The sequence below is a fragment of the Meleagris gallopavo genome, chromosome 1 (assembly GCF_000146605.3).
Source record: "Meleagris gallopavo isolate NT-WF06-2002-E0010 breed Aviagen turkey brand Nicholas breeding stock chromosome 1, Turkey_5.1, whole genome shotgun sequence".
Taxonomy (NCBI): Eukaryota; Metazoa; Chordata; class Aves; order Galliformes; family Phasianidae; genus Meleagris; species Meleagris gallopavo.
In genome coordinates, this window is record NC_015011.2 from 183,411,744 (window position 1) to 183,427,490 (window position 15,747).

At 44.8% G+C, this 15,747-nt stretch overlaps 2 protein-coding genes across 3 annotated transcripts in view; both read left to right on the forward strand.

Annotated features, from left to right (window-relative positions):
- Positions 1-1,402: 1,402 nt before the first annotated feature.
- KCTD14 (potassium channel tetramerization domain containing 14) lies at positions 1,403-5,233 on the forward strand. Its single transcript, XM_003203560.4, has 2 exons — positions 1,403-1,632; positions 3,938-5,233. Exons 1-2 carry the CDS (start codon positions 1,573-1,575, stop codon positions 4,607-4,609), a joined length of 732 nt encoding a protein of 243 aa, XP_003203608.1. The 5' UTR covers positions 1,403-1,572; the 3' UTR covers positions 4,610-5,233.
- A 1,685-nt stretch (positions 5,234-6,918) lies between these two features.
- The window catches only part of INTS4 (integrator complex subunit 4), a 32,888-nt gene continuing 24,059 nt past the window's right edge, over positions 6,919-15,747 (forward strand). The window contains exons 1-7 of one of the 2 annotated variants that reach the window (XM_010706156.3): positions 6,919-7,026; positions 8,216-8,410; positions 11,448-11,565; positions 12,146-12,252; positions 12,768-12,953; positions 14,444-14,494; positions 15,592-15,680. In XM_010706156.3, coding sequence (XP_010704458.1) covers positions 6,973-7,026; positions 8,216-8,410; positions 11,448-11,565; positions 12,146-12,252; positions 12,768-12,953; positions 14,444-14,494; positions 15,592-15,680 — 800 coding nt within the window. In that variant the 5' untranslated portion in view covers positions 6,919-6,972. Of the gene's footprint in view, positions 7,066-8,215; positions 8,411-11,447; positions 11,566-12,145; positions 12,253-12,767; positions 12,954-14,443; positions 14,495-15,591; positions 15,681-15,747 lie in introns of both variants that reach the window. The other variant, XM_010706157.3, reaches the window with a different exon arrangement.

Consider the following 15,747-nt stretch of genomic DNA (forward strand, 5'->3'; position numbering starts at 1 on the left):
TTTCCCTTTTTCCCTTTTGTTGCTAGTAAAGGAAGCAGCCTGAAATGAAAGACAGCAAGGCTGGTTGAGGAGAGAACGTTTTTCATGAGACAAACAGATAAAACTGGAAAAAAAAAAAACACACAAGTAAGCTGAAAGAGAAGCTGACAGAGAAATCTTTGTGTGCCCCAAAGCCCACACGGTTTTATCCATCTGTATCAGTGGAGATTCAGGACTGATTTTATTTACCCTGCACAAATTACTCAGTGCCTGGAGACTGCATTGGCAATGAAGAAAATAACATCACCTTGCTTGTATGGCCTGCACCTTGCTCTGACACTGCCAGGCACAACAGTGGGATCGGTGAGATGGTTTTGGACATACATCACTAAAAGAACAGCATGCAGATGCTAACAAGCACTGAAAGTGTGTACAGAATCACAGAATCACAGAATTGTAGGGGTTGGAAGGGACCTCTAGAGATCATCGAGACCAACCCCCCTGCCAAAGCAGGTTCCCTACACCAGGTCGCACAGGTAGGCGTCCAGGCGAGACTTGAATATCTCCAGAGAAGGAGACTCCACAACCTCCCTGGGCAGCCTGTTCCAGTGCTCCGTCACCCTCACCGTGAAGAAGTTCTTACGCACATTTGTGCAAAACTTCCTATGCTGCAGCTTATGTCCGTTTCCCCTCGCCCTGTCTCCACGTACCACTGAAAAGAGACTGGCCTCACCACTACGGCCGCTACACCTCAGATATTTATAAACCTGGATCAGGTCCCCTCTCAGTCGTCTTTTCTCAAGGCTAAACAGACCCAGTTCACTCAGCCTTTCTTCATAGGGGAGATGCTCCAGGCCCTTCACCATCTTTGTGGCCCTCTGCTGGACTCTTTCCAAGAGATCCCTGTCTTTTTTGTACTGGGGAGCCCAGAACTGGACACAGTACTCCAGATGAGGCCTTACCAGGGCAGAGTAGAGGGGGAGGATCACCTCCCTCGACCTGCTGGACACGCTCTTCTTAATGCACCCCAGAGTGCCATTGGCCTTTTTGGCCACGAGGGCACACTGCTGGCTCATGGCCAACCTGTCGTCCACCAGGACGCCCAGGTCCCTCTCTGCAGAGCTCCTCTCCAGCAGCTCATCCCCCAGCCTGGATTGGTGCATGCAATTATTCCTCCCTAGGTGTAAGACCCTACACTTGCTTTTGTTGACCCTCCTCCGGTTTCTTACTGCCCAGCTCTTCAGCCTGTCCAGGTCTCGCTGAATGGCAGCACAAGGTTTTAATCCAACTCAGGCAGAGGTTGTGGGCTTCCTCAGGAAAGCTGGGCCTCCTTTGGAAGGGCTGATTCAGCTCTCAGACATCTGCAGGTGAGTGAGTGATGGCAGCCAGCCCAAATCCACCCTGCTGCTTGCTGATTGCAAGAAAACTAACGAGCAAACAGTTCCGCTTCCGTGCTGCTCCCTCCCCTCTGGCCACACCTGCAGCCTACGCTGTACTTGGGGCAATCTCGGGTTTGAGGAGCAGCAGCTAGGCAAGAGCCTGACCCACTGAAGGAGAATCTGCTGAAAGAGGACTGGAACACAACGAGGAGAGATGAGCATTTCCTTGGAGCACAAGCCCATCGGGAAACAGGTCACTGGCAGCCTGCATACGGTGAGTACAGTGCAGGTTTGGGGGTATGGCCCCTTCTTCTGGGATCAGAGCATCCCCTTTAGGTTAGTTACAGCGCTTCTTTTTGCCTATCTGATACTTTGAAGGCACAGGGGCATGCCAGATGTGTGAGCAAGGCAGGAATTCTAGGTGAAAAACTGTTTGACTCCAACCTGTTTGCACCAGCCTGGTTAAAGCAAGGAAATGTCCCTTGGAGGAACACAAAGTTACAGCAAACAACCTCACTGGTTATTTTTCTCCTTTGCAGACTATGAAATTAATTTGATGTTAACTTTAATTTGCCAGATCCCTAAGTAAAAGCCTGCTGTGTGTTCAGGAGTTTTTCAGTGGTCTCCAATGATGAGTAATTTGCTCTGTGTTTAAGATGTGCAGAATTAGCAGCTGGGAGCAGTGGTTTTTCTAGCTTTAAGGAAAATTAGTGTTAACCACAAGACAAGGGGCCTTTTACTGAGCAGAAATCAGAAATCAGACAACGTTTCACTTTTCCTCCCCTGGATCTATTACTAACTAGTTTGCCTTGACCTTGCATCTTAAAAAAAGAGGCTCAAAAGCATGAGACCCTCCTGACAAACGATGCCTGACAGGGGAAGCTGTTGTTATCACTTGGACTAATGGCAGATTTTCTAACTGATAGGCTTTGCTGCAGAAGCAGCTTTGGGCCATGCTCTTTAGTGGGTAGAGATCACTAGATACTGTCAGACAGAATAGTTTTATGTTCTCTTGGTCCTGGTGCAAATAATTGCCCTGGAGATGAAACCACCTACATCAGAGCAAAGCAATATTCCAGCTGGGTCTTTGTCCTGAATCTCCTGTTGTGTCCTGGCTTCCCTACATTGTGAACTCATTGCTGCTAAACCTTATAGCTTGCTGTCATTTAAAAGACATAATCTCCCTCTACTATGAGTTGTCTGTTCCTGTCCCCTTATTTTGCTAGCTCTGGTGCTAGTTAAATCCTCTGTGAGCCACTTCAGCTTGCTAAAATGAAGGAGAAGCAGAGCTGGCACAAAGTAAGAAGCAGGGACAAGGAAAGACAGGGGAGAGGGCAACAGGAGCTTCCCCTTTGTCCTGGTGTAACAGTGAGATCAGCTCTTGTCATCTTGTCCTGTGGGTACGTACCCATAGGGCACCACGGGTTGGATCCAGCTAAGCTCTTAGGTACACGCTAAAGCATGTGACTGGTAGCACTGAAGCAGATCACTGTGTGATCAGATCCAAGAAAGAACAGGTGAGCTCCTGGAGAAAAGGGTTGTTTATTGACTCAAGCCTTCCCAGTGGCAGGTGCGGTCCTAGCCAGGCATATGACTTGCATTACTGGACTGGCAGAGTGAGGGAAAAGAACTGCCTCATTTCTTCCTTCTCCTCCTGCTCTCCCAAGTGCTACAAAAATGCAAAGATGGCTGTTAAAATACTGAACTAAGTCAGGAATATCATCAGAAGTGACTCCAGATTCAGCTCTCTGGGCATTCAGGCCTCTTACGTTTCAAATAGCAGTGGCATTAATGCACAGTGAAATAAAATAAACAGAGATAAAAATCCAAACATTAATCTTAGTTCTTAAATCCAGATCATTTGCACAAAGTATTTTGCCCTATCCCTGCAGGTGTTCAAGGCCAGGCTAGATGGGATCCTGAGCAACGTGATCTAGTGCTTGATCTAGTGATCAGCAACCCTGCCTGCAACAGAAGGAGCTGGTACAAGATGATCTTTGAGGTCCTTTCCAGCCTAAGCCATTCTATGATTCTATAATTCTATTATTTTCTTCAAATGCACAATTAAACAGATATTGCACTCCATCTCAGATACCAGCAAAATGACCCTTTCCTAAGTCCTAAAGGTGTGGTGAAGATGAATCCATTCAAAAATATCCATGCTTCTGCTGATCTGGATATGAGGGCCAAATATAAATATCCTGCATCTGCTTTTAGCAATACATGGTGTGGATGTTCTCACCTGTCCTCCATGGGAGGGTGGATAGGCGCTGGAATGGGCTGCCCAGGGAGGTGGTAGAGTCACCGACCCTGGTGGTGTTCAAGGAACATTTAGATGTTGTGTTGAGGGACGTGATTTAGTGAGAACTATTGGTCATTGGTGGATGGTTGGACTGGATGATCTTGTAGGTCTTTTCCAAACTTGGTGATACTATGATTCTATAAGTCATCCTGCTTTTTACACTGCCATGAGAGCTCCCAGATGCAATTGTATTTTTTCCTTGATGCTTCCATGTTGGCAGCCTCCAATGTCTTACATGGTCTTACATGTGGTTTTTGTCCCCTTGTGAAATCTATAGTTGCCACCAATCGTGGAGCTGAATGTCGGTGGGGAGATGTACACAACGACACTGAGCACCTTGAAGAAACACCCTGGTTCCAAGCTGGCAGAGATGTTCACCAGCCAGCACAAACTCAGGACAGACTCAAAAGGGAGGATCTTCATTGACAGGCCGGGGACCTACTTCAAATACATTTTGGAATATCTGCGCAGTAACCAGGTGCCCACCCAGTGCATCCAGGATGTCTACAAGGAGGCTTTGTTCTATGACATCGAACCCTTAATCAAGCAGCTGGAGGACTCCCCTCAGATTTTTGGGGAACGTGTGGCAAGGAAGCAGTTCCTGGCCCGTGTGCCCAACTACAGGGAGAACATTGAGCTGATGATCCGCATCGCACGGGCTGAAGCGGTTGCATCCCGCTACTCCAACGTCATCATATGTGTTGTCAAAACAGAGGAAGATGTGGCCAGGTGTCAGGATGCCTTGAACAGCTTGGACATGGATAAAAAATCCGTGGTGAAATTTGGCCCCTGGAAGGCAGCTCCAAGTATTTATGATCTACTGGACTGCATTCAAATGGACGTGAAAGACAAAGGGTACAAAATCTCCTTACATGCTCACGTTGCTGAAAAAGGGTTTCGCTTCAAATCACAGGATTTCTTCCACGTAATCCAGTTCACATGGTGGTAGCAAACTGCCTTTCTTGATGGAGAGAATCACTGGAGAGTGGAAGAAACCAGTTATCAAAACAAATGAACTTGGGCTGTGGAGACAAAGCCTTGGACTACTGCAGGGACAGGAAGAAACGTGTGGGCCCGTAAAAGTCTCTTCTTTGGTTATTTGACAAATTAAAGAACATTTGAGAGCAGCTGTTTTGTTGGGCATTAAGAGTTAACTGTACAATTTCCAAGGTATGTGTTTTGAAATGGGAGCCAGACCTGAAGTTGAGCAAACTGCACTCAACCTAAAATAAATGAATATGCCAAATTCTTACGGGCAAAGAAAATTGGTCTCTCACTAGAAACAGTAATAAATTACTACCTCAGAGTCCAGACTTGCTAGTAGGGTTAGGAGCCATACGTGGATGTGTCTCGTACTCTGCCTTATTTTGAGTCATAAATACAGAACCCATTCACCCAAATCTGCTGTTCTCAGAGCCTTCTCCTCACTGAGTATTTCTCATACTGTACGAGTGCAGCAGTCTGGTCAACACATTTATTCTAGGTAAAGACAGACAGTGGTCTGTCTATAAAGCACACAGACTAGCCTTTGAATGCTAGCTCACATTTGCAATGTTGAAAAAAAAAAAAAAAACATCTTTGAAAAGCATCAGATTTTGAAGTATTGTTGAGAGAAAAGAGAGGAATACATAAAATCTTTCTTCTGATTAATGCTTCACTGTTTCTCATGTATTGCCAGGCATGACCTTCTCTGATGAAAAAAAAATCACATATGCACCATTTCAAGTGGAATCTGTGAAAGCTGTGTAAATACTTGCTCAACTTAGGTTTGGATCTTTAATGATCTTATGATCTTATGATTATATCTTTTACGGGCCCCTTCCAACTGGGGATATTCTATGATTCTACAGTTTTATGAAGAAGACGTAAAAATCACTGATGAGATGTAACCTAAAAAAACATACTTCTCTCTCATGTCACCCTATTTCAATCTTTCGTCTTGTGCCATTCACTGTTATCACAACACTATTTTTAAATGTATAAGTTTAGGGAAACCCCCTTGTGATTTGACTGGAAGCAAATGCTACTGAAGTGAAAGCCTGGGGCCCCAGAGGCTATTCTTAACGTAATATGAGTTGGTTCCTACACTGTGTTTAAAAAATCTGAGTATTCCAAAGTTGGTATTTTGTTTGTTTGTCTTGTATTTTTTTACTGGAGATGGTCATTAAGATGATTTTAATAACTCTGGGATGTTCAAAAGTCATCACAGTTAATTTTATTATGGAGGTATTTCCTCTACAATGCTCTCAAATGGTCTGATCTTTGGGTGGTGATGTGTGGAGCCAGGAGTTGAACTCAATGATCCTTATGGGTCCCTTCCAGCTCAGAGTATTCTATGTTTCTATGATTTTTTAGCTGATACCGGTGACACTGATAGACAAGTTGGAAAGTTTTCTACTCCAATCCCTTCACAGATCACTATGTCCCTAAGATGTCCACATGCAGCTATCCCTGGCTATGTTACATGCTGTATTCCTAACTTCCTCTAGACAGATACCTGTCATAGGGGCTCTTTGGTGCTGCTGCCCCTTTCTCCTCTCCTTGAAGGAGACACACTTGAAGGCTGCATTGTGTGTTTGGCTATGTCCAATACAAAGCTTGCCTTTAATGTCCCAGAGGCACGCAAGGTCAGGCTGGATGGGGCTCTGAGTAACTTGGTGGAGCTGTAGGTGTCCCTGTTCATTGCAGGGGAGTTGGAGCAGATGATCTTTCGAGGAGCTGAGAGTGTATGAGGGGTCACTGCTGCTGGAGGTGCTTGGGTGGGATGTGGCACTGAGGGATGTGGTCAGTGGGCTTGGGGATCCTAGAGGTTTTTTCTATCTTTAGTGGTTCTATGACACAATAAGAATTTTGTTGCAACTGAGAAGAGGAGGAATGGCTCTTCTTTTTGTGTCCGTGTGGTTTTGCGTTATCTTTTAATGGGCCTGGGAAAAACCCAGGGGAAACACCAGCAGTTCTCACAAATAATAATAAATAATAAATCCGCAGCTGAGCAGACTCGCTGGAGTATGTGTGATGGCATCCCCCTTCGGAGCTGCTGACATTCGGCTTCGTACGGCGGGTATTGATGAGGAAAACCAAGCCCGAGCGCACCCGCTGGGTGACGACATCAACCCCGAGGCGGAGCAGGCCGCAGCCGCCATCTTGAACGCAGCGCGCGTTCCCATGGCAACAGGAGGCCTCCCAGCCCAGACCTCCTGACCATAGAGAGGAACCTCCAGCTGGGAAGAGAGTACTCTCTGTTCGTAACGTCACGACAGGGCGACTCTATGGTTTGGCGGCGGGGGGAGGGGCGCGTACGGCGGCCGCGACATGGCGGCACACCTGAAGAAGCGGGTGTACGAGGAGTTCACCAAGGTGGTCCAGGTGAGCGAGGAGGGCTCCGAGCTCTGTAGGGTGACCTCGGTGAGTGTGGGAAGGGCGGTGGTAGCAGGCTGGGGCCTAACTAGGGGTGGTTTCCTAGAAAAGGGGAGCGTTGGGGCTGCCTCAGGTTTGGGGCGGGTTACTGCAGGCCCTGGGGTAGATGTGGGGGGGATGTGGTGGCCTCAGCTCGGGGAGGGAGAGAACAGCAATTCTTTTAGGGCTGGAAGGTGTAGGAGAAGGGATTGAAAAGGGCAGAGCAACTTGAGGAGATGTAGTGCTCACCTGAGGGTGGGAGCTGCCCCAGTGGGCTGGGAAACTTAGGCTTGCAGAGAAGGATCTGGGGGTCCTGATGGATGAAAAACAGAATGTGAGCCAGCAGTGAGCCCTTGCAGCTTGGAAAGCAAATGGTATCCTGGGCTCCATCAGGAGAAGGGTGGCCAGCAGGGACAGGGAGGTGATTGTCTCTCACTACTCTGCCCTTGTGAGGCCCTATCTGGAGTACTGTGTCCAGGTCTGGGGCCGCCAGTACAAAGAAGACAGGGAGCTGTTGGAGAGGATCCAGAGGAGAGTCACAAAGATGATCAGGGGACTGGAGCACCTCCCCTACAAAGACAGAAGACAGGATGAGGGAGCTGGTCTTGTTCAGCCTGGAGAAAAGAAAGCTGTGGGGTGACCTCATTGCAGCCTTCCATGACCTAAAGGGAGCCTACAAACAGGAGGGAAGTCAACTCTTTGAAAGAGTAGATAACGACAGGACAAGGGGAAATGGTTTTAAGTTGAGGGAGGGAAGATTTAGGTTGGATGTCAGGGGGAAGTTCTTTAGAGAGAGAGTGGTGAGGTGCTGGAACAGCTGCCCAGAGAGGTTGTGGATGCCCCATCCATTCCTGGAGGTGTTCAAGGCCAGGTTGGATGGGGTCCTGGGCAGCCTGGTGTAGTATTAGGTATGGAGGTTGGCAGCCTTGCAGGGAGGTTGGAGCTTGATGATCCTTGAGGTCCTTTCTAACCCAGGCCATTTAATGATTCTATGAAATGTGCTTCCAGGATAGATACTGTTCTGTGACAGGCAAGGGAAAAGGCAGTGTCTGCGGTGGGGTGCAGGAACTCCCTCAGGCTGCCTTTGTGGGAAGCAGTTTGCTCTGGGAAGGATTTGCATGGTGTTTCTGAATCGTGTTGCTCTGTCTCTGGCCCACAGCAGCAGCATGAGGACCTGTCTGCTAAGAAACTGCGGCTGACCAAGCCCAGCAAGTCAGCAGCGCTCCATGTCGACCTGTGTAAAGCCACCTCGCCTGCAGATGCCTTGCAGTACCTGCTGCAGTTTGCCAGGAAGCCTGTGGAAGTGGAGAGCGTGGAAGGGGTTGTCCGAATCCTGCTGGAGCATTATTATAAGGTAATGAAGCTGGGAGCCTAAGATCTGTCAAAAACCCCATTCTGACCTTGTTGTCTTGGGATGGGGTTGGAGGTAGGATGGGAAGCTGCTGTTTCCTATGTTGCTATCTCAGTTGCCAACAGTGCTGCATGAGGACAGTGAGTGGTGGTTGTCCTCACCGGTGTGGTTACAGCTCATGTCACTTGGTTTTAGCAGTTTCAGAACTCGGTGACAGGGAAGCGAGCCAGGAGGTAATGGCCTCAGGTTGCACCAGGGGACATTCAGATTGCATATTAGGAAAAATCCCCAAAAGTGTGCTTATATAATGGCACAGATTGCCCAGAAAGGTGGTGGAATCACTGTCCTTGGAGGTGTTCAAGAACCATGGAGATGTGGCACTGAGGGACGTGGTCAGTGGGCATGATGGGATGGGTTGGGGTTGGTGATCTTAGTGGTCTTTTCCAACCTTAATGATTCTATGATTCCTGCAGGTGATCTGCATGATTAGTTTGCATCAGCTTAACAAGGAGCAGATGGCATGACAAGAAGTTTTCCAAGTAAACCAGTTGTAAAAAGCTGGCTCAACTTTATCTAAATCCTGCTTAATTTCCTTTCAGAGTGCGGAAATTTCTTAGCTATAGCTTACAATGCAGACCACTTCTAAATGACATTGCTGAAAAACAGAAGTGGTAAATTTTTGTTCTTCAACCAACAAAAAATTCTGAACAACAAGATAAATAAAAGAATAGATGCTTTATGCTGTCCAGATATTGACCCTTCACTTGATATCTTTGTTAGCAACAATCAAATTTGAGTTATGTGCTGTTTCTTGTAAATGTCCTTCTGCTATTCTTTCTTCTCAACTGAATCTTCTCTACTTTCATGGAATCGTAGAACGGCGTGGGTTGGAAGGGACTTCAAGGATCATCAAGCTCCAACCCCCCTGCAGCATCCAAGGCCACCAACCACCATATCTAATACTACACCAGGCTGCCCAGGACCCCATCCAACCTGGCCTTGAACACCTCCAGGGATGGACGGGGCATCCACAACCTCTCTGGGCAGCTGTTCCAGCACCTCACCACTCTCTCTGTACAGAACTTCCCGCTGACATCCAACCTAAATCTGCCCTCCCTCAACTTAAAACCATTTCCTCTTGTCCTGTGGTTATCTACCCTTTCAAAGAGTTGACTCTCCTCCTGTTTGTAGGCTCCCCTTAGGTACCAAAAGGCTTTGAATTGATGCTAGAACTGTAAGGATTTTGTCAGTCTCTGTACTGTATTTGTTTTTGGAGTGTGACTGACTTTTGTTGTTGTTGTTCCTTCATTCCTTTACAATGATAGGCAAATAGGACAGTTTGGGAACTGCCCTCTGAAATGCATCAGAAAAATAATCTGCCACTTCCTTTTGCCCTACACTTTTCTGACAGTTTGCTGACAGTTGAATCATTGTCTCTGGGCAGGTGGCACAGAATGAGCTGGTTGTTGCTGGCAGAAATGGTGTGCCATCAGACAGTGCCTAAATAGATCCCAGAGGGCTCTTTCCAACTGTTGAGGGTTGTTGGGTTGAGGGGTTAGAGATGCAGTGACTTAGGGGCCTGCTGCTGCTCTTGGAGACAACGATCTGAACTGTAAACTGAAAGGAAAAGTTTCTCCAATTTCCTGCACACAAACCATCAAAAGAGAAAACATCTGCTGTGGTGGGACACTGCTCAGAAATTGGTAATGCAGATGTTATTCAAACAGAATTTATTTAGAAATGCCTTTACAAGAGTCCTTCTTGAAATTGTTGGTTTAGTATTTGTGTAGAGGGTTATCCTATTATTAGTAATGTGTATGAATTCCAAGTGTGTTATAATGCTGAAATCTGTGCATTCTAACACTAATGGAAGTTGTCCAGCGAGAGTAACTGCTGTTCAAGCACAGCCCTGGAAAGGGAAAATGCTTCTTGGCTCAGTTTAGAAAGAGATTACTTACAAGGATATTGTTGCTGTTGGAAGCCTAACGCTGAAGTCTCTCCTAAAACGCTGTTGAAAGGTGTCATTGCTGTGATAAAAGAGGTGCAGAATTGCAGTGCTGAATACTGAGTTGCATTGGAGAAGCTGAGTGTAAAATCCAGACTCCTTTGTGTCCTTCTATCTTATGTTGGATATCCTTGGCAATGTGGAGGTAGAAGAGGGCTCCCAATTAGGACTAGAAGTGCTGCGTGCACAGGTCTGTAGAATACTCATATTTACAGCCCTTTGAAATACATGAATTCTTAAAGAATTTTAAATAAATGATAATTTGTGAATCTTATTTATGTAATTACCACCTGTGACAGCATTTAGAGATGTATCCAGCTAACATGTGCTCCTATTTATTTTTTTTACCTTGCTGCCTTGGGTTTGTTTGCTTTATATCTTTCTAGCAGGATTCCTCCTTGCTGTGAAGTGAAACTTTTTCTCTAGGCTACGGACCCCAACACTTAGCTGAAATCCAAAGACATCAGTGTCAGTTCATCTTCTAAAATCCTCCCATTTGTTCATTAAAACTTAAAAAATATGAACATTAACAGTGAGTTTTTCAGAATCCTGAAACCCTGATTATTTAAACTTTTATTTTCAAACAGTAATGAGTAGTTACTCAGAAATTAGGGGTAAAAGAGTTAATTTGTAGTGTACTGGAAGCTGCAAGAGGAACATTTTGGTGTGATTAGCTTACTACAAGGTGTGCATAGAGGAGGAAGTAACCTTATGGCAAAGTTTGGTCCCTTGTGCTGAAATGTAAGTGGATCCTGCCTCCCTGCAGAGTGTTTTGCTCTCCCAACTGAAAAATGAGAGGATCATAGAATCATAGAATGGCCTGGGTTGAAAAGGACCACAAAGATCATCCAGTTTCAACCCCCTGCTACGTGCAGGGTCACCAACCAGCAGCCCAGGCTGCCCAGAGCCACATCCAGCCTGGCCTTGAATGCCTGCAGGGATGGGGCATCCACAACCTCCTTGGGCAACCTGTTCCAGTGCCTCACCACCCTCTGGGTGAAAAACTTCCTCCTAATATCTGTTGTTTCCTTCCAGGAGAATGATGCTTCTGTAAGACTGAAGATTGCTTCTTTGCTGGGTTTGTTATCGAAGACTCCAGGATTTTCCCCAGACTGCATTATGGATGATGCCATTAACACACTTCAGAATGAGAGTAAGTTGAGTTTTTTCAGATGCCTTTCAGGCCTTGCTTGAAGTGGAATCTTGTTAGAAGCAGTGCTTTTCCTTAGTGTACTGCAAAGCAGCTCATCAGAAGCATTAGTGTAGTAACATTGGTTTTCTAATAGACAGTGAAGTACAGATGATTCTGTTTGTGCCTTCATTGAAGTCCATTTTTATTTTCTATGTTATATTCACTGCTTGTACGTTCTTGATGGAGTTTAATTTTATTTTAGTATCGCTTAGTGAGAGGTGAGTCATAGAATCATAGAATGGCTTGGGTTGGAAGGGACATCAGAGATCATCAAGCTCCAACCCCCCTGCCACAGTCAGATCTACCAGCCTCCAGATCTGGTACTAAACCAGGCTGCCCTAAACCAGGGTGCCATCCAACCTGGTCTGGTACCAAGGTGATTGGTGGCTGTAGTATGTTATCTGCAAGGAGAAGCCAAGGAAACTGGGCTTCTTTTCTCCTCTGAAGGAGAAGGCTCCAGGAGGACCTTCCAACCAGAATGATTCTGTGGTTCTGAAGCTCAGCAAAGAGGTGCGTAACCTTTCCTTGTTTTGTTTTGCAGAGTCTCACCAAGTCCTTGCTCAGCTGCTGGACACCCTGCTGGTGATTGGCACAAAGCTCACAGAGAACCCATCTGTCAGGATGAGGCTGGTAGAGGTAGCTTGCAAGGTAAGGCTGCCTCCCTGAGGACATAAATACTGCTGAAGGGCAAAGCTCTGCTCTTCCATGCTGAATTTGGATTCAGTCTGTTTTGGGAGAGAGCTCAAGGTACTAAATTTTAAATGAGAGCAACTTGAAATCGAATGTGTTGTGAGCACAGCGCCGGATGCACTTAACAAGTCTGTAAACAGCACTGGATTCACTGCTCTCTCAGTTACTGCCTCTTGCTTCATATGCTTTTGTAAGCATGTCTGCTTTTTGTAGCTGTTATTTAGAAACACTATTCCCTGTTAAGTTATTGATAGAAAGCATTAAAGTAATGTTAAGCAAACGTATTTATAATCTGTTTAAATATTCATCTCTGCCAGAGGAAAGAATACGTTGTCAGTATTTACTTAATCTTTTTCTACTGAAATATTAACATTTCATAATTGCTGGGATTTTTACTCTGACTGTTTTGAAGAGAGAAAAGAACAATTAAAAAAAAAAAACAATTAGATCTTTTCTTCTCTTGTGTCCCATAGCATCTGACAGATTCTTCCCATGGTGTAAGAAATAAGTGTCTTCAATTAATTGGCTGTCTTGGACCGGTGGAAAAAGGTGTTGCAAAAGAAGCTGAAAGCCAGGCTGCCAAAGATGTCCAGAAGATAATAGGAGATCATTTTAATGACCAGGACCCTCGTGTTAGGACAGCAGCTATAAAAGCCATGGTAAGGAGTGCTGGTGTGATGGAAGAAATTGGGGTTTGATAAGAAGGCTGGTAAGGATGTGCAAATTAATCCAGAGAGGTTTGGACTAGAGCTAGTCCATATGTTAAACTAGTGCCAGTTTAACATATCAAAATTACTTAGAAAATAAGGTAAGTTATGAATAGAAGAACTTTATGAAATCTCAGAGTGATTCATAATGATATGTTAAGGTATGGTTAGGTTGCAGTTGGACTTGATGATCTTCAGGGTCTTTTCCAACCTGAGCAATTGTGTGATTCAATGAAATCTGCTTCTACTGTAGCTGAAGAAGCTCTTTAATTTGGGATATTGTGGTATTATTGTAGGTAAGCTCCTTTAGTGAGAAATCTGTATTTCCTGATTCAGGATTGGTTGCCCCAATAAGAAGCCCCTATTACTTCAGCATTTAATAGAAGACTTATTGTGACAGGAAATCTTGTATGTTTAAATCTAAAAACTTGTGTGTAGTTTTTTGGGTTTTTTTTTTTTTAAGCAATGTTTTGGTTACTGATTTTCATGTGGGATTCAGCAAATTCAGAACTTTTTAGCTTTGCAGCAATAGAAGCATAGACAGTGCATTAAAAACTTTGCTCAGTGTGAGTTCCTGTGACTGTATGGGGATATAGCACTTTCTCTGCTACCCTTAAAGTTTATAAAGTTACCCCATCTAACCTGATGGTGATCAAAGGTATTTGAATTAATACCATTAAACTGTGAAGAGGGAAACAAGATGCATTAGAGAGAATCAGACTGCATGTGAATCTGTCTGGGATCTCTCTCTGCTGGAGGCTACACTCATACTTCATTCTATTTTGTTGCTTTCTTTTTTCATAGAACTTCTTACACCTGCCATGGCTCCTGCAGTGATATTGAATCAAATCCATAGCAAGATTTATGACCTTCAATTTAATAGTTCCAATACAATGTCAGCTGTTTTGCTTTAGTTTGGAGCTTGGAACCATCCTGAATGAATTCAGGGTCCCTAACTGTTCCTAGGGTTTTTAATCACAATTTTCCTTGCTACTGTGTTGTTTGTTTATGTTAGGAGTGTTCAGTAGGGCAGGTTTTGCTGTTCCTCTGGCTGTGAAAATGCACTGGCAGTGCTGCTTTTGGGTCCATGTTTCAGGGAGTGGTTGAAACTGGCCAGTGCTGAAAAATTGCTTGAAGGCTGAGAGAATGAGTGTTCATACAAACTGTATTTTCCTAAGCAATCAAAGTATAAGTGGCTGTGAAGTTTAAAAAGATTATACTGAAGTCAAGGTTTTCTTTAAGATAACAGCCAAGATTGAGAAACAGCTGAATTACAATAACATAAATATATAACATAAATAACATAAATACAATAATAATAAGTTGAGAAATGCAAGCAACTAATTTTATGCAAAGCAGGAAAAACAGTGATGAAAACCATCGTTTGATTTCTTGTTTGATTGTTGTTTCTTTCTTTTGTTGTTCTTGTTTTCCCCCTGTAGCTTCAGCTTCACGAGAGAGGATTGAAACTGCAGCAGGCCATTTATGGTCAGGTAAAACCTCATTTTTGTTTCTGTTTATTTTGTATTGGTTTGCATACTTTGCTTTTCAGGGTTCTGGGAGGTTGTGCTTCGAGAGGTGGAAGTCTGAGCAGACTTATGCGTGTTGTGTGCATTCTTTACAGTGCCATATGGCAATAAATAAAAATAAGCTTTACAACTTGAAGTGCACTAATGTGCATGCTGTGACTGAAATCAATTGTTTAGTGGGGGGAGATAAGCATAGGAGGAGCAAGGCATTGCATAATTCTTACTATCATCTTGCCATCTCAGTGTTCAATCCTTGTACATTGGAGGGTATTACAGGAGAGGGAATGGCCTCAAGTTGTGCCAGGGGAGCTTCAGGTTGGGTATTAGGAGAAATCTTTTCTCTGAAGGAGTAATCTGGCACTGGCACAGGCTGCCCAGAGAGGTGGTGGAGTCACTGTCCCTGGAGGCGTTCAAGAACTGTGTGGATGTGGCACTGAGGAATGTGGTTGGTGGGCATGGTGGGAGTGGGGTTGGACTTAGTGATCTTGAAGGTCGTTTCCAACCTTAATGATTCTATGGTTCTGTGGCTGTTTGTTACAGAATCATGGAGTGGTGTAGGCTGGAAGGAAACTTAAGAGACCATCATCTCTTTGCATCCCCTGTCATGGACCAGAACATATTTTGCTAATCATGTTGCTCAAAGCCTCATCCAGCCTGGCCTTGAACATTGCCCAGGGATGGGGCATCCCCAGCTTCTTTGGGCCAGTGCCTCACACCCTCACAGTGAAGAATTTCTTCCTTGTATCTAATCTAAATCTCTGCTCTTTTAGTTTAAATCCATCACCCTTTGTCCTGGCAAAAAGGTTGCAAGCTGCAGGCTTTATCAGATTACTCTTAAGAAATGCTCATGCTTTGTGTTTCCTGCAGAGTACAGGCACTTTTGGAGCCGTACCTCATGTGATTAACAGTCTTCATTAGGACTACTCTACCTGATCAAACTTGGAAATGCTTGTTAGTAGAAGGGAGGATTTAATTCGTTCTTATTTATAATCTGAACTGATAGATGGTAAGGATCATAAATCAGTGGAAACTGATTGTATTGGCTGCAAATCTTCTTTCAGGCTTGCAAGCTGTTGGCAGACGATTATGAACAAGTGCGCAGTGCTGCAGTTCAGCTAATTTGGGTCCTCAGTCAACTGTACCCTGAAAGGTATGTGCTGTACACAAAGTGATTCAAAATAGTGCCACAGCAATATCTTAATCCTGGGTGTTTTGTG

Bases quoted from the DNA above. Each gene is read 5' to 3' on its own strand.
- KCTD14 (XM_003203560.4), top strand. From the start codon at position 1,573: ATGAGCATTTCCTTGGAGCACAAGCCCATCGGGAAACAGGTCACTGGC. The intron at 1,633-3,937 runs GTGAGTACAGTG...TGAAATCTATAG, and splicing joins TCACTGGCAGCCTGCATACG to TTGCCACCAATCGTGGAGCT.